This window comes from Camelus bactrianus, chromosome 3, assembly GCF_048773025.1.
Source record: "Camelus bactrianus isolate YW-2024 breed Bactrian camel chromosome 3, ASM4877302v1, whole genome shotgun sequence".
NCBI classification, from domain to species: domain Eukaryota; kingdom Metazoa; phylum Chordata; class Mammalia; order Artiodactyla; family Camelidae; genus Camelus; species Camelus bactrianus.
In genome coordinates, this window is record NC_133541.1 from 26,789,214 (window position 1) to 26,806,090 (window position 16,877).

General features: G+C 34.6%; 1 protein-coding gene across 2 annotated transcripts in view; it reads right to left on the minus strand.

The window, feature by feature from the left end:
• The window catches only part of NADK2 (NAD kinase 2, mitochondrial), a 42,333-nt gene that overhangs the window by 8,674 nt on the left and 16,782 nt on the right, over positions 1-16,877 (minus strand). Inside the window, exons 5-9 of one of the 2 annotated variants that reach the window (XM_074357126.1) lie at positions 13,284-13,367; positions 11,714-11,850; positions 7,715-7,793; positions 4,632-4,697; positions 3,216-3,311 (exon numbers count right to left, since the gene is read on the minus strand). In XM_074357126.1, the coding sequence (XP_074213227.1) occupies positions 3,216-3,311; positions 4,632-4,697; positions 7,715-7,793; positions 11,714-11,850; positions 13,284-13,367 (462 nt within the window). The remainder of the gene's footprint in view (positions 1-3,215; positions 3,312-4,631; positions 4,698-7,714; positions 7,794-11,713; positions 11,851-13,283; positions 13,368-16,877) is intronic. The other variant, XM_074357128.1, reaches the window with a different exon arrangement.

Genomic DNA, 16,877 nt, shown 5'->3' on the forward strand with positions numbered 1-16,877 from the left:
CTGACTTTCTTACTGCTTAGTATGAGGTTCCCAATACCGATCTCATTAGCATTACTGTCACACAAGATGCAAGACACTTAGGGTACTACCTGGCTCCAGGCAAGAGCTCAACACTGAATGAAAATGTCAAATGCAAGGAATATGTATGAGTCATATTCTATTTTCTCTGAATATATGCACTACTGAAAGATACTGTTTTGGAATTCTATTTTAAACGAAAAGTCACAAAAACAAACTGTTTATTAGGGTTCCACTGAATTAAAATATATACAGGGCAAAAGATATTAGTGATAATATCTCCTTACTATAGTTAGTCAATATTAGAGCAATTCATAAGACTTGCTCTAATATTCCTAGAACTTATTAGGGATACCGCAAATCAGCAGAAACTAAGTCCTCTAAATTGGGGTTAAATTAAAACTAATTCCTGTGGCTGTAATCTGAATCTCAGCCAATTCACTCTAACGGTTTACATTCTACATCAAAGACAAACCATATGCCAGAGCAGATGTCAGCTAGCACACAACAATTTTTTCTGCTTAGATCTACAAACTTCACCATTCTAAGAGTTCCAATTTGAAATTAGACATAAATTCTATTAAAGACTAACAACTTGAAAGACAAAGAGAGTCTCATATTCTCACCAGCTAGTAAAACTCTTACTTAAGAACACCTCCTCACCCTTAATTATGTCTGCCAGGACAGAGTGTATGGAGGAGGACTGGGAACAGCCTCAGGACTGCCTGGAAACGTAAACGATCCCCCTCCGCAGTGCTTCCCCTGGTGTACACTGCAAGTGACAGTTCACACTGGGAAGGGCACGGAGGTGACAATGCAAAAATTCAGACACCTGCTATGCAACACAGCCCCTACATCCTATGTCTTGTGGAAGAATTTTTGGAAATGCAAAGATGAGACAGCTAATCCCCGAACTCATTTTCCCCACCTGGCACATAATTGGGCTGTATTTTCCATCCCTTCTTGCCATATAACACATAACAAAGTTCTAGCTAAAGGCATGAGAGTGGATATCATGGGCAACACTTCTAATCAAGTCTCATAAGCCTCCCACAAGGGACCCTCCATGCTTTTCCTCCTTCTGTGGCTCAGGAGTCTACAGTTTGTCCAGAATTTAAATCCTACCTTCACCATTAATTAGCCACTTGTCTTTGGGCAAGTCAGTTAACTTCTGAGACTTTTTATACTGTTAATGAAAGTAAAATCACCTAATTTCAGAGTATTTTTGAGACTTACTAGTGACAAAGAAAGTGCTCAAAAATGGTAGTGCGATAAATTGAAATCATTAATATACAGAACATACAGCTTTCCCTCAGCACCCTGGCCCCTAGGCTTCTCTTTCCTCTCTACTTTCTGAAGAGAAAAAGGATCAAAAGATAAATGGGAAATGCAATCATAATCAAAGAATTATCAGTAGTGAGAGGGAGGAGAGTAGAACATGTCAGAAGCAAGCAAGCTGCACAGGGCTGAGCAGAGAGGGAAAGGGACTGCGTAACCAAGGGGGCAGAGGCAGGACACAGAGAGACAGACACAGTGAGCTGGTTCTACACTACAGCACAGCAGACATGGGAGCCTCTAACAAGCAACAAAGAGAAGACTGAACTTCTAATCTAAGCCATATTTAAAGGCAACATCAACACAGGACTCAACTACACAGTGTGTGGCAGAGGAAATAAAACTCCATTTTAAACAATCCAAACTGAAGGTCTGATAAGCACTGCTTTAGCTGTGTTTGTGTACATGTTGTCATTCATTCAAAAGTATTTGAGTGAGTATGTATTAAGTACTGTGCTATGCACACAAAAAATGAAGCAGGAAAAAAATCACTAGTCACCATCCCTGTGCCTCAAGTTGCTCAAACTAACTGGGTATGAGCTTATCAGAAAGTACTAATGTGCTAAGTGCTGTAACAGTGCTATGAGGAAAGAGTGCTGGGGAAGGACAAAAAAAAAGGGAGTAATTAAGTAGGCTTATGAAAGGAACTAGGTCCTAGTAAAGATTTCCTATAGAAAATGACATTTGAAGACGGGATTTTTCAGCCAGTGGATGGAAAGTAGAGAACGTTCAGGTATTCAACGCAGGAAGAAGTTGCATTGAGCAAAAACAAAAAGCCCAGAGAGAATATGGCTTGCGCTGAGAACTGTAAGTAGCTGGCCGTGTTGCTAGTGTGCGGATAGGTTAGAGGTCGGGCAGGAATAGGCCGGCAAGGAAGCTTAGGTCTCATTTGAAGGGCCTTATGTAACAACCTGAGTAATCTGAACATAGTCAGGAGTCAATGAAAGCTTTAAAGCACACAAGGGAAATAGTGAGACATATCTATATTTCGGAAATATTACTCTGTGGTAGACTGAATGACAGCCTGAAGAATAAAGGGTGAAGCACAAATACTCACTCAAAAGATGGGGTACTATACCAAAGAAATAGCAGAAACTGAAAAGGGGGGCTAGGACTTCAGAAGTACAACTGATAGGATTTAGAAACTGGTGTGTGTAGAGGGGAGAACAGGGAGACTCAAAGATAAGAGCAAGGTTTTAGAAAGTAATGTGTTTTCTCTAGAATACAAAGTCAAGGTTAACAGTGACACCATTAAGACAGAGAACACAGGAAGAAACACTGATGACAATAAATTCAGTTTTGAATGTGTTGAATCTGAATTGCTATTAACATCCTATGTAGTAGGTAATTTTAGAATATGAGTTTGTACTCAAGAGAGAAGACAGCTACAGATAAAAGTTTGGGAGGCACGTGCATGTGTGTACTGAGAAGCAGAAGAGACTTTCCATAGAAAGGTCACAGGATAAACAAGTTACAGGATGTCCCTGGTTATTGCCAGTTAGGCCTCGAATACACAAAACTCCAGCATATTTTTGGTATTGTACTTTGTTTTCATTTCTTTACTATTACATAAAATATTCATTTTTAAAAAACACATAGTCCCTAAACACATTTCTCATTTTCTTTTTTCCCGTTACAAACCCAGTGCAGAAAGCTAAATAATGACCAAATCCAGGCTGCAGCTATAATCTAAGAAGTCAAAGCTGGACTCCTGGACCCAACTGATGAGCCAACCAACATAACAACACCAGGCTACCTCTTGGGTATTAGAGGCCTTAGATACACTGATATGAGACATCAAGTAAATTACATTACTTAAAATATTTCACAAAAGTTGATAAGGAACATCCCAAGTTACTCACCAGGCCTTTGATCCCGTTCCAGTACACAAATTAAGCCCCGAACTCTTCTGTTTTTCCCATGGACCATCATCAACTGAAATCTCGTAGTAGGAAGCCCTATAAATTGAGAATATAAAACTGGATCTGCTGAACTTCTGTCTCATGGTAAATAAGACAAACACAGTCTTTTTCAGAGCTGATGAAATCTAAGTAGGCAGCTTAACTTAGACATACCTGACTTAACACGCACACACATCGTGATGGTGATTCCAATATTGATTAAGTAAAAGAAAACAAAAAAAAACAAAAAAACCTTTTTTAAGGTTAGCATGTCTGCCTCCCTCTCTGACCTATATGCTCCTTTCTATCAATACTTCAACATTTCAAACAGGAGCTTCTTGTAAATTTTTGCTGATACTGCTTTTATGGAAACATACAGAGCCTAACCTCAAAATTCAAAGAGAAAATATCATTTCTAGGTGAGTTTCATTCTTGGTAGCCAGCCCTTGATATACCTAAATCTGTATCTAATCCTTTAAGTCACCAATAGTTCCTGCTAAACTCTTGTTTCTTATGTTACATACTAATGTGCCTTTGAATTGATAGTAAGCTAGGAGAGATGATAAAGTTCTAAAGAAAATTCTCAACCAGTCCTGGATCAGTGGACAAAACTATTAGAGTATTTCATAAATATGGAATCAAATGAGTTTTCTGACACCAGCAAAAATGACACTATTCTTTAACTGAATGAATGCATAAACGCTTTTGCAACTATTCAAAGAAATTTTGACACACGTAAAAGCCTATTTTGTGAGCTATATCTTAAAATAACTGTGTCACTAATCAACACTGGGTTACTTTTCTACAGCAAATTAAAAAATTAAAATAATCCCTTAACGAAATACATCTTTTCAAAACAATGACAATTATTAGATATGCTTGCAAATACTAGCACTCAATGGATAATTTAGCTCTTATTCTAACCCTTTCAACTTCTGCCAAGCTCTTAATCTGTGAAGGTTTTACATGATACAACTCTGTCATTTTCTCTCTGAAGTCAGCGTTCTTCATAAAAATAAAAGATAACAAGCCTGATATTCACATTTAGCCTATTTCATAGCCTTGTTATTTCCTCCTGGAAAATAAGAAATTTTAGGTACATTAGGAGCCTATTATACACAGACAAGCCAGCCAAATCCACAGGGACGGCTGCTATTATGACAGAATCACACGGAAACAAGAGATTAGGGGTAAGTGGGGATAGAAGAGGAGCAGAGGTGGAGAAAAGGAAAGGTCCAGTCAGGTGAGAGATGAACCCAAAACAATGAGCAAATTTAGTGTCATTCTCACATGCAAGTTTATCAAGATTAGTCAAAGTCAACTCATAGAATTTTGGTTTCAGGGAAATTATTTTTTTAAGGCAGCAATAAAACTCACAGTCCCTTTAGAGTGGGTATACTTCTTCTTAAACTGTCCACTGCTACAGCCCAAGAATAAGACATTCTAGGTTAGAACAAATAGGAGAAAAGAAAAAAAAATTGGGCTTTTAAAATGTTCTTAAGTTTAAGAACATTATAAATGAGGCAGGAACAATATTGCTGCAGTTCATATTTTCCAAGCAAAACACTTAAGTTTTCAGGAAGACTAGAATTCTATTGTATAGCACACTGAAGAAAAGCACAGGCTTACCCTGGCTTTGTTATTTATTAACTGTGTGACTTGGGGCAATTTACTTCAGCTCTCTGAGCCACAGACTTCCCTATAAAATGGAGATAATGAGAACATTTGGCAGGACTCATCAGCATTTATTCATTCCATAAATATTTATTAAGTGCCTAATATGTTTTAATAAACACTGTGCTAGGTACTGGGGACTTAATGGCAAATGTAATAGACAGTCTTCTTGAAGCTTATATTCTAGTAGGTAGTTTAGAAATTTTAAAGTAAATAATAATTACCATCTACTGAGGGTGCTATTTATTGCTTTAAGCAATAAGCAAGATACTATGTAAGAAATAATACAAGATGGACTCAAGATAGCATTGCCAGTAGGAAAGTTTGCATAAGGAAGCAGCAGTTTAAAAAACAGGCAATACTTCACAAGTTTTATTCATAGTAACTCAATACAGGATCTGAAATCAGAAATGCTGGGTTTATATGATAGTTCTGATGCTAATTAACTAATTACATGACCTTGGGAAAATCAATCCAAATCTCAATTTTTTCACTGATAAATACAATTAACTACCTTTCTTACAGAGTTGCTATGAGGCTACATACGATAACATACACATATGCACAGTGCCTGATGTAGCAGGCATCCAGTAAATGCTCCTTTCCTTTTACTAAGGGTCTATGTCAATAAAACTTTAAAAATAAGTTCTAATATTTCCAGTAGTTAATTAAACCTTTTTCAGTAGCATCAGAAGCCAACCCATTGCTGTCCTTATCTTAGTAAAGATATAAGGTGAGGCATCAAAGACCACAAAAAGAACCAGCATCAGATATTAGGGGTAAACCAACCAAATCACTACTGCCACAGAAAATAAAAGCATTCTATCTAAAAATCTCCTAATGGGATTTCACTAAATTCCCAAAGTCTATCAACCGATCCCAGTTCTCTTTCTTTTGTAAGTTATTTTTTAGTAAGTACAAATCATAAAGCAATGCTAGTGCAAGCTCTCAGAAGTTACAACCTTTAAGATACACAAACAGAATAATGTAAGCCATTAAATGGCTTCCCCAGAGTTAAGTATAAACTCACAAAACATCTTTATCTTCATCATCTATGTATTTTAATGTAGACTTTCTCCAATCTCATTTTAAAGTTGTTGCTCTCTTCTGTCCAATGTCCTTAGCAATAATGACTAGATTATATCACTATATAGAGTTACATTTCCCTCCTTCTCTCTTATGACATAAATGTATCCATTATTCATTTTCATATTGCTTCAAAATTGATATGCAGCAAAAGCAAAACCTTTATATATAGCATGTCTTACTATATTAAAATAAACATCTTTATATTTTTATATTTTTGTATATATATTTTTATTGAAGTACAGTCAGTTTACAATGTTGTGTCATCACTTTACTATATTTTTAAGTCCTTTAAAAATATATTTTTATTTGATTTCTTTGAAGAATACATTTTAGTTTTAATGATTTTTAATGGTGTATTTTATTTACTATCTTCCAAAAAACTAAGATACCACTACCTTTATCTTATTCATCTTTACATCCCATAGAGGGTGCTCAATATATTTTATTGATAAATTTAAAATTACATGAATCAAAATAATTACAGCAACACAAAAAGCACTCTGTTGAATCAGGCTTTGTACTTTTCAGTACTACCTGAATTAAGTTATTGGCTAAAATATGGCTTTTTTAAGACAAACTTTTCTCACCCATAATTAAACTTCCTATAAAATGATATAACTGATGATAAATAGAATATATGGAACTCTCAGTAAACTAGGGGATCATTCCATGACCTTCAAAGGGTCACATGGTTCTGGTAGCAGGAAAGTAGGCTACAGATTCATCTCTAACCCTCACCCCTAATTTACCGACATCTACAAAAATGAGAATGAAAGTTCTAAAGTACTACCAAGAATCAGATTAACTTTACATTATGGCAATCATTTTATAACTGGTAACTAATGTCACACAAAGTTTTGCAAAAAATTCTACTGACAATTTAAGCCTAATTTATATTCAACACTCACAAAACAGATTTTATCAATAAAACACATATTATATTTCTATATTCCTAGTGAAGAATTTCACTGACCTTAATTTTTGGTAATAATGGTTACAAATCTTAAACTGTCAATACACTTGCCTTTTATTACACTAAGAAGGATCAATATTACCTATGCAGTATTCCTGCCAAAAATGCTTAGTCCTAATCTTATGCAGAGAAAAAAAATCATACAAATTCAAAATAAAGAACATTCTGCATAAGAAATTGGTTTAGACCATTCAAAAATGTTAATATCATAAATGACAAAACAGGGGTGGGGCTAACGAATTGTCCTTAATTCACTCTAAGGGCCATGATGGCCAAATGCATGATCCTTAACTGGATCCTGGATTAAAACAAGCAAACAAATAAATCAGCTTTAAAACACTATTAAGAGAGTTAGTAGGGAAATTTTAATATGGACTATTTATAATATCAAAGTTTTACATCAGTTGCAAACATATCATTCTCATAGACATTTATAAAGGTCCTATACGATAGATTAAAGGCTCTGGGAAATACTGCAGTAAAGAAGTCTGAATAACTTTGTTTATCCTAGGGTTTTACAAACCTTTTTGGTAATAAGGCCTTCTTTCCTCTTTAACATGTAATAATATGTACAGAAGTTTGGAAATATTTCATTAAATAATTCATTTCTATTATTTATACAGTATTAATTATTCACAAATCTTAGGTTGTATAAGTTGAATAAATAGCTTAAAAATTACTAAAATATTAAATTTCAAACTCAAGATCATAGGTTTAAAAGTACCTGGATGATAGACTCTCCCCAATGAAGACTTCATTTAGTGCTCTCACTGGCAAAAGCTGGGGTCCAGAAGCCTCAAACCCTGCAGATAATGAAAACAAAAAAAAAAAATTCAAGATGTAATCTTTAGAAATGTTATCATATAAATTTATAAAATATTAAAGTATTCATATTTCTGTCTTAACAGAATCTATACTTTAACATTATTAACATCTAAATTAAGTATCTCTCATTTAAAGTATTCATAATTCAAACCCTCAAAATCACCTAAACATTATAGCTGCAACGAAGCCTCTGTCTCTCCAAAATAAACCTTAGTTCTCCTTGAAACAATTCTTCAAGAGTGATGAAATATATTTATTTCATAGCATAAAATTCACGTTGTCAAAATTGACTTAGTTTTATTCTGGAGGCTTCAGAAGTAGAAATGATCAAGTACTCCAAAGAAGAGCCATTTTGGATTTAAGCAGCAAGTTACATGGATGGTTCATGTTGGAAACCAAATGAGTTATTTTAAAAATCAGATTTTTTTCAAACAGAAAAATCTGAGTGTTTTTTAGCAATGGCAGCAGTGGAGAAACAACCACATCTCCTTTTATGACTCCAAAAAGAAGTCATCTTTTTTTTACTCTATAAGGTTGTATGCACAGTTTAAGTAATCTTCCTTGATGATTATTTAAACATCACTCCATCACACAAAATCCTCCAAAGAATTCCCACTGCTTTCTGTATCAAACTTGTAATTGTCACCTTCAAATGGTTTCTCTTATCTTTCACCAGTCTCCAACTGGAAATGCCAGCCCCATCTTCTCAATGTCACCAATAGCAGATTCATTGCGCCCATGTATTTCCTGTTGGGCAAGCACTATGGGACAAATTCCCTTTTTTGTCTCCTTCCCATTTTTTCCTAAGTCAAAGCTTAAAAGTCCACTTCAATTCTGGCAGCTAGCCTTAAGATGGTCCCCAGGGAGTCCTGCCTCCTGGTATTCACATTTTTGTTCAACTCTCCCTCTAACGTCATACCAGGATTGGTCTATGGGACCAACGTAGGGCAGAAGTAATGATACGTCACTTCAAAGATTCAGTTAAAAAGACTTCTACATTGGTCACTCTCTCAGATCACTTGCCCTGGGGGAAGGTACTTTATGAGAAGTCCAATGGAGAAGTCAACATGTGAGGAAATGAAGCTTCTTGCTAACATACACATGAAGGGTTTTGAAGCAGATCTTCCAGTCCCAGTCTTGTCTTCAGATACTGCTGTCCCTGTAGACAGCCTGTCACCTCCTGAGAAACCCTAAACCTGAACTAACATGCTATGCCACTCCTGGATTCTTGACCTTCATAATCTCTGTGAAATCATAATAATTATGTTTTAAGATACTAAATTCTGAGGTAATTTGTCATGTTTTAAGATGCTACGTTTCAGGGTAATGTGCACAGGTATCGAATACACATTAGACACTTAGTACACTAAAAAAAACTTTCCACCATTGTCACCAGCACAACCACTGATCTAATATTCTCCTCTGACTTGTGGCCTATTACATTCTTCTGTTTATACGTTTATTGAACATTGATTGCATGTATCTCATTTCTTTTGGATTATAACTGCCTAAAGTAGCCCAACTATTCTTTTGATTATAACAAGTTACTACGATACCAAACAACTTTTGAAAACGTATTTGACCAAATTATATAATGGGTTAACCTTATCAGCTAAATCTCAGAATAATATAGTAGAAAGAACTTGACAGAAAAAGGTATATAAAAAATTTGATGTCTTAAATCAAATCTGATTTACTTAAAACTGCAAAATCTAACTTTTGAAACTGCCTTAATTTGGTACTAGATATATTCACACTTTCATACCTGACAAGTTTTATAAATTAAATAGCTAAAATTTATTGTTTAAATTATTTTTCTTTACATAGGGTAATTACTAATGGAATGTTTTACATCTCCCCACAGATTTTCTGCAAATGCTCAACTAACATTAAGTACTCACTAAAATTTTTTTTTTATTGAAGTGTAGTTGATTTACAATGTTTCAGGTATATAGCAAAGTGATTCAGTTATACATATACATACATATATATTTTTTCTTTTCAGATACTTTTCCATTATGTTATTACAAGAAACTGTGCTTACAACAGGTCCTAGTTGTTTGTCTATTATATATAGTAATGTGTGTCTGTTAATTCCTAACCCCTAATTTATCCCTCCCCACCCTTTGGTAACCATAGTTTGTATTCTATGTCAGTACTCACTAAATATTACTAACCAATAAATCTAAAATCTTACCAAACTGTAACCGCATGTTTTTCTTTTATATGGTCTTGACTTTCTACCTCTATTCCCATTTTTCCTCATCCTAATTTTCATTTCCGTATTGCACTTTTATGATGTATGCTTGCTGAATTTCACCTAAAATCCTTTATTAAAGGAGGAAGAGATTATGTAAAATTGCTTCATCTCATTAATTCTGCTTATATTTTCTTTCATGCTAATTGAATACCAAACATTATCTACTCATGAATTTATATGCTCATTTATAATCTGCTCATTTATAACTTGCTTCCATAGGACATGAAAAGATAGACTCAATACCAAGAAACAATTTTCTATTTAAGAGAATGGATTACAAGATTAATTATAATTTGTATTTTTAAATACAGACTTGTTATACTTGTGACAGAGACCATAACATTGTGTAATTCTCCCACACTATCAACTGTTAGACTATGTTCTACCCATGGGACTAGTAATGGCCATGGAATATGAGCAAAAGTAGTGAAAAAGCCCACTCCTAAACCCTCCGTAAGGGTCCTCCAGGCTCTCACAGCCATTTTCTCCCCACAAGCTCCAGAGGGCCCAACTGAAGACTCGAGGCCTTAGAAGATGGTAGGAGCCTTGTTTGGAGGTTGCCTGAACATCCATTGGACAATGAGATGAGCTCGAAATAAATCTTCAGTATGTTAAGCCACCAAGATTCTGGGATTGTTAATGAAATCAATTAACTTATCCAAATTAATACAATGAGCCTTGCAAATAAGAAAGTTACTAGTTTATGTGATTAAGATTTTTTTTTAAATAATAAATAAATCAACCCTATTTCCCTTGAAGGTATAAAGGTAGTAAAAACGAATTCTTCCTTAACTTGTACACAAATACAATCTAGTTAAAGGATAGATTACACTAGGTGAGAGGATACAGCTCAGTGGTAGAGACTGTGCTTAGCATGCTTGAGGTTCTGGGTTCAATTCTCCGTACCTCTGTTAAAAAAATGAAAAATAAATAAACCTAATTACATCTCTTCCAAAAAAAGAAACAAATAGGATTATCTCTTGGGATCGTCTTGCATCATGAAAGTCTTACAGTTACTAGCAAAAGTAGGAAAATATCGCTAAATTATAATCAAATTAGCTCAAAACTGAGAATTCACTTTAACACAACAAAAAAGCTGCATATCATATCACTGTATGCTAACATTCTCTTAGCATCTTACACAAATATTTGAAATACAAATCTTAAGTCTGGGATACAAAATTTTCTAATAAAAAAGTTTTAATAACTAGAACTATGGTAAATATATTTAAATATAAGTATATAAATGTGTAAGTAGTATGAAATCTTGCACAAATTAGTTCATTTTCTTTCTACCACTTTCTTTTTCCTTTTTGACATTTCAAAGATTAAGGCCAAGAATCTTTCCTGAAATATCAACTATCCTCTTGGACATTTTGTAGTCCTTCCCCAATCAACTAGTTTTCAAATTCACCCTAGAAAACATTTCTTATAGAAATATGCTATATTTCTTATTTCAGAATCTAATTATAACAAATTTTACAACTCAGGTAGTCCAATTGTACTTTCCTAAGTGTTGTCAGTGGCACCAAAATCCCCAAATAAGTTCATTATAAGTGATCACTTCTAGAAATTAGAGATTAAAGGAACTATAAATTAAATATCACCCCAAACACATCTAATTCCCAGTCCACCTACTTGCATCATGAACTCTCTCAATGTTGAAGGCTCTACTATGTTGATTCAAACTTAGCTGCTGTTCATGAAGGTCGACAGGAACAGGGTTGATGCCGGTCCCTTCAAGGTATAACCTGATTCGCTGCCTCCACAACCATCTTAGAAGAGTGAAGGGAAAAGCAAATTAACACAGAAAAAATTAACTAAGGATTATAATTAGCCAAATTAAAACACTCCTATTAAAAAACTAGTTATTCAATAAACAAATTATATCATAAATACCTTTGTACTGCTCAAAGACAAATTTAGGCGTTTATTTCTCTTCTCAATTATAACGGAACTATCTAATGTGTCTATACAAAACTGCCCAAATGACTTGAATTAAAGTCAAATTCTTTTTTGAGTATTCATTAAACCCAATATGCTGAGCTAAATACAGTTGTGTTTTGCTCATCAAAATGTATAACATATAAAAAAAAGCATTCTGAACTTAAAATGATACTATGCTAAGGTGGTCAGATTAGATAAAAATCCCTTAAAATCTATAACGATGCTTTTCCCTCTCCTAAAATCTGTAATGATGCTTTTTTTTTTAAAGTAAGAGAAAGAAGAATAACAAACACTATAACACTTAAGATTACACCAAAACTTAAATGACATTTTTGGTAAAAGTAAAGAAAAAAAAAGAATCAGGTTTAACTTATTTCAAAATCAAATACTGATGCATCAAGAAGCCAACAGGACAGATTCTAGTAGATAAGTATACAAAAATATACTCCCACTTGGTAGCTATAAATTGGTTACTTGTAGAGATGCCAAACTTCTGAAATGACTAGAAACTGGAATCATTATTAACAAAACAATTCCAGAAGTCAAGAAGATTTAATACCATTTCACAAATACCTGGAGAAAAAGCTTTCTCAAACTATAAAAGCTAGGCTAAGTACTCAAACTTGGCTCTCTCTAACATAACTGGCCAACCTCATCTCAGCTCCCACCTCTACCCTCCTCTTTTCAGGACAGTCTGACCACTGAACAAATTAAGTGAAAGAAATATGAAAAAATACGTCCACTGCTTAAGAAACACTTAACATAGAGATAGCAGGAATCCCAGCATGGTTGGAGAAATTCCAACTCTCAGTCATTCCGGATGGGAGAAGATGAGGATAAAAAAATATACAAACTCAGAGAATTTGAACACTCAATTTTAGCCAACAGTTTTAATCATCCTTCTACCAAACTGCTAAAAACATTTAACAAGTTTAGGAAAGTAGAGACATGGCCTCTCTCTCACTGAAGGAGAGAAACCTCTATTTGCAATTACATTACAGGCCAAGTAGCATTTGGCAGGGTTTCTCCATACAGTTCCAGCTGGACTGGAAGAAGGCAAGTTAGATGTGTTTGTAACTCAAATTATGTAATATTTTTATGGCTACTGTTGAAACTGTAGACTAATTCAAATATTATCTAATTTGTTCTGTTTAACAGCAGTTTTAATGGCACACATTAGTAAGTACATAACAATAATAAGATTACTATTATCCTATTACCTTAATAGGGTATTTGCAGAGTAACAGTAAGAAATTCCTACCTGAACTCACCACGATAGAACTTCTGTAAGGCTTCTGGGAAGGAATGCGTATATCGAACAGGAAGACATAAATGACCTTCAGATCTTTTTAAAAGGGATTTGGATGGTGCAAAAGGAAGAAGAAAAAAAAGTACTTAATTCAAAAGGTATCACTAAACTACAAAAATTAGATATAAAATTTTAAAAATTCTACTCTAGACTTCATTTTGCCACAAAATTGTCTGCAATTTCAACAAGAACAAACAAAAAAAAACCCAGGTAGAAACAGTTGACATTCAGCTTTAATGACATAATACACAATACTACCTAAGTTTCCACATTACAGTGAATCTAAAAATGGCAGCAAATTTGCCACTGATTGATTTCCCTGCAAAATTATCTATTGGTACAGTGGTGTTTGCATCTTACCTTTAAGTTATTTAACTATTAACTTTGGGTAAGTTACTTTAGCTTAATCAGCTTCCTCATCTCTAACAGGGCAATAAAACTACCAAGCTCAAAAGGTTATTCTGAGGAATCAATTTATGAGAAACTGTTTTAAACCATAAATTCTTTTTAAATGTCATTTAAGATATTCCAGGTCAGTAAGAGAACTCAGAAAGATTAATACAATGCAATCCTTCATTTATTTAAAAATATATAAGGATGAACTCCTTCAAAGAGTTAATGGCTTTATGTAGAAGACAGAAATTTTTTTAAAAATCGTAAGTTATAAAGTGTTAAGATTGCCTACAGGTTGCTATAGAAGATGAGATGATACAGCATCTAACATGAGAAAAAGGGTCCAGAAAGCCCAATCATCATCATTTACATGATGCTTCAATCTTGAGGGAAAGGCTGAAAGTAGGCCTGGCAAAACAAATCTTTACTAATGACTGTAAATTAACTTACAAATGTGAAGAGCAGAGAAAAAGGTTTTTACAAAGTTGTGACTAATCGATAATTTACCTGAGAGAGTCAACATTGAGGTTAAGAAACTTAGTCAGGGAATAGGTTTTTAAAATTTTTATATTTATTGCAATACTTGTACACAGTGCTAAGATTATAAAAGTTATCAACAGTCATCTGATAGTCACCCAACCTACCTGAGGTCAACTGCAATTCTAAAATACTCTAGAGAGAAGAATCTAGACTTGGCCTGGAGGATTCACGTTCAATGTGGCTTATTCTCTGGTGCTAGCTGCTGGCAAGAGGCCTCAATTCCCTTTGTATGAGCATCTCCACATGAGGGCTGCTTTGGTACCCTCACATCATGATGGCTGACTTGCTACAGAATGAGCAATCCAAGAGACCAATACAGAAGCTGCAATACCATTTATGACCTGGCCTTGGAATCCACACACTGTCATGTGATATTCTAATTGGTCCCAAAGATCAGCCCTGATTGAATACAGAAGTGGGAAGGGAACCACATAGGTGTAAATACTGGGAGGTTGGCTATCATATGCCTTCTATCCCATTTTGATTATTAAGCATTTAAATGTCATAATTATTTACAGGGGTCAGTATAGTGGTACAGAATACAGAAGAGATAACTAAAATTATATATTTAATTTAGAGGAGTCCATGTGAGTGATCTTAGAAGTAGATCCTCCAGCCCAAGTCAAACCTTCAGATGCCTGCAACCCCAGGTGACACCTGACTATAACCTCAGAGAGATCCCAAGTCAAAACCATGCAGCTAAGCTCTTCCTGGATTCCTGACACACAGAAACCAGGAGAAATAATAAATGATCATTATTGTTTTATGCCTCTAAGTTTTGGGATAATTTGTTATGGTGCATTTGATAACTAATACAGAGAAGAAGAAACTTAAGTTGAACATTTAACTTCTAGGCTTATTTAAGGATTGTGAGACAATTCAGTGCTTATGAAAAAGAAGTCAGGCAACCTGTATTACAGCTAGGAGGCTTAATACATTTCTGCCTGGAGGCAAAAAGAGAAACCAAAAGACTTCTAGGACACATTATTCTAGGTAGAAATTAGAGAAGCAACACCTTCTACTTACCAGTTTCAAAATCCCTGCAAGCTAATGAGCATTAAGCCAGCTTTTAAAGGAAAATATATTTCAACAAACTGTATATAATGTGATCACTAAAGAATCTCTTCCTTTAATAGTATAAAAATATGCCATTACGAAGTTCTAAAATACACATGCACCAACACTAAAGGCAATCAAAAAATAATTACTGAATCAATGATCTCAATTACTTATGCCCAGGAAATATTTACCTAGCTAGCTTGGGGTCCTAGCCCTGCTCCCTAAAATCATTTAATTAATCATTCATTTTTCAAATGTTTATTGCCTACTCTGTGTAATACTGTGCTAGTGATAAAGAAATTAAAAGTCCTATATTTGGGTGGGAGGGTATAGCTCAAGTGGTAGCACACATGCTTGACATGCATGAGGTCCCAGGTTCAATCACCAGTATCTCCTCCAAATAGAAATAAATGAATAAACCCAACTTTTAAAAAAAAGTCCTATAATTAAGGAATTTATAGTGTAATGGAAGAGACAAATAAGCAGAAAATATATGAAAAGATAAGTGCTCTCTGATAGGGAATCACAGTCAGAGCCAGGAGAGGCACTAGTCTTGAATGAACAAGAACTACACAATGAGTAAGTGGTGTAAAGACACTCTAGGCAAAAGCATGAGAAGAACATGGGCCTTCTGGAGAAGTTGCACTTACTCTTTCACACCTTGCTATCTTAAGTATCAACAAAGCTCCTCACCAGAGTTAAAGCTGCCACATGGGAGCCTCCAACCATGACATTAGGATGCTCACACATTACACTGCACTTAGAACAGCCTCCAGTTTAGGGGAGGAGGGACTGAATGAAGGTAGTCAAAAGATATAAACTTCCAGTTAGAAGGTAAGTAAGTACTAGGGTTGTAATGTACAACACAGTGACATAGTTAACACTACTGTATGGTATATTTGAAAGTTATTAAGAGAGTAGATCCTAAGAGTTCTCATCATAAGGAAAAAAACCTTTTTTTCCTTTTTTTGTAGCTATAAGAGATGACAGATGTTAACTAAATTTATTGTGGTGATCATTTCACAACATGTGTAAGTCAAGTCATTAATCTGACGTACACCTTAAACTTATACAGTGCTTAGATACCAATTATATCTCAATAAAACTGGGGGAAAATACAATTAAAAAAAAAAAAGAACAGCATTTAGGAAAGATCCTAGAATATTCCTAGAGTGGCACTAGTTTTTTTTTTTTTTAGCTGAAGAATGTATAGTGCCTATGGGTAAATGAGGCTAGAAGAAACCAGAAAAGCAGACAGATAACAGATGGTGAAAGATCATATATAGTATGTTAAGGAATTTGCAATGTATCCTGAAAGTGATGGGGAAGCTCTAAAGGATTTTAATTAAGGCGTGGATACAATCAGATTTGTACTTTAGAAAGAATACTACAGCAAAGTATAAAGGATGGGTTGGAAAGAACAAGACTGGAAGCTACTGCTGTAATTTAAACAACAAACTAGAGAGGCCTGAGCTAAGTTTAATAGCAGTGAGGATGGCAAGAAATAAACTCAAAGGTAGGATCTCTAAAACTCAGAACTAGATCCCTAGAACA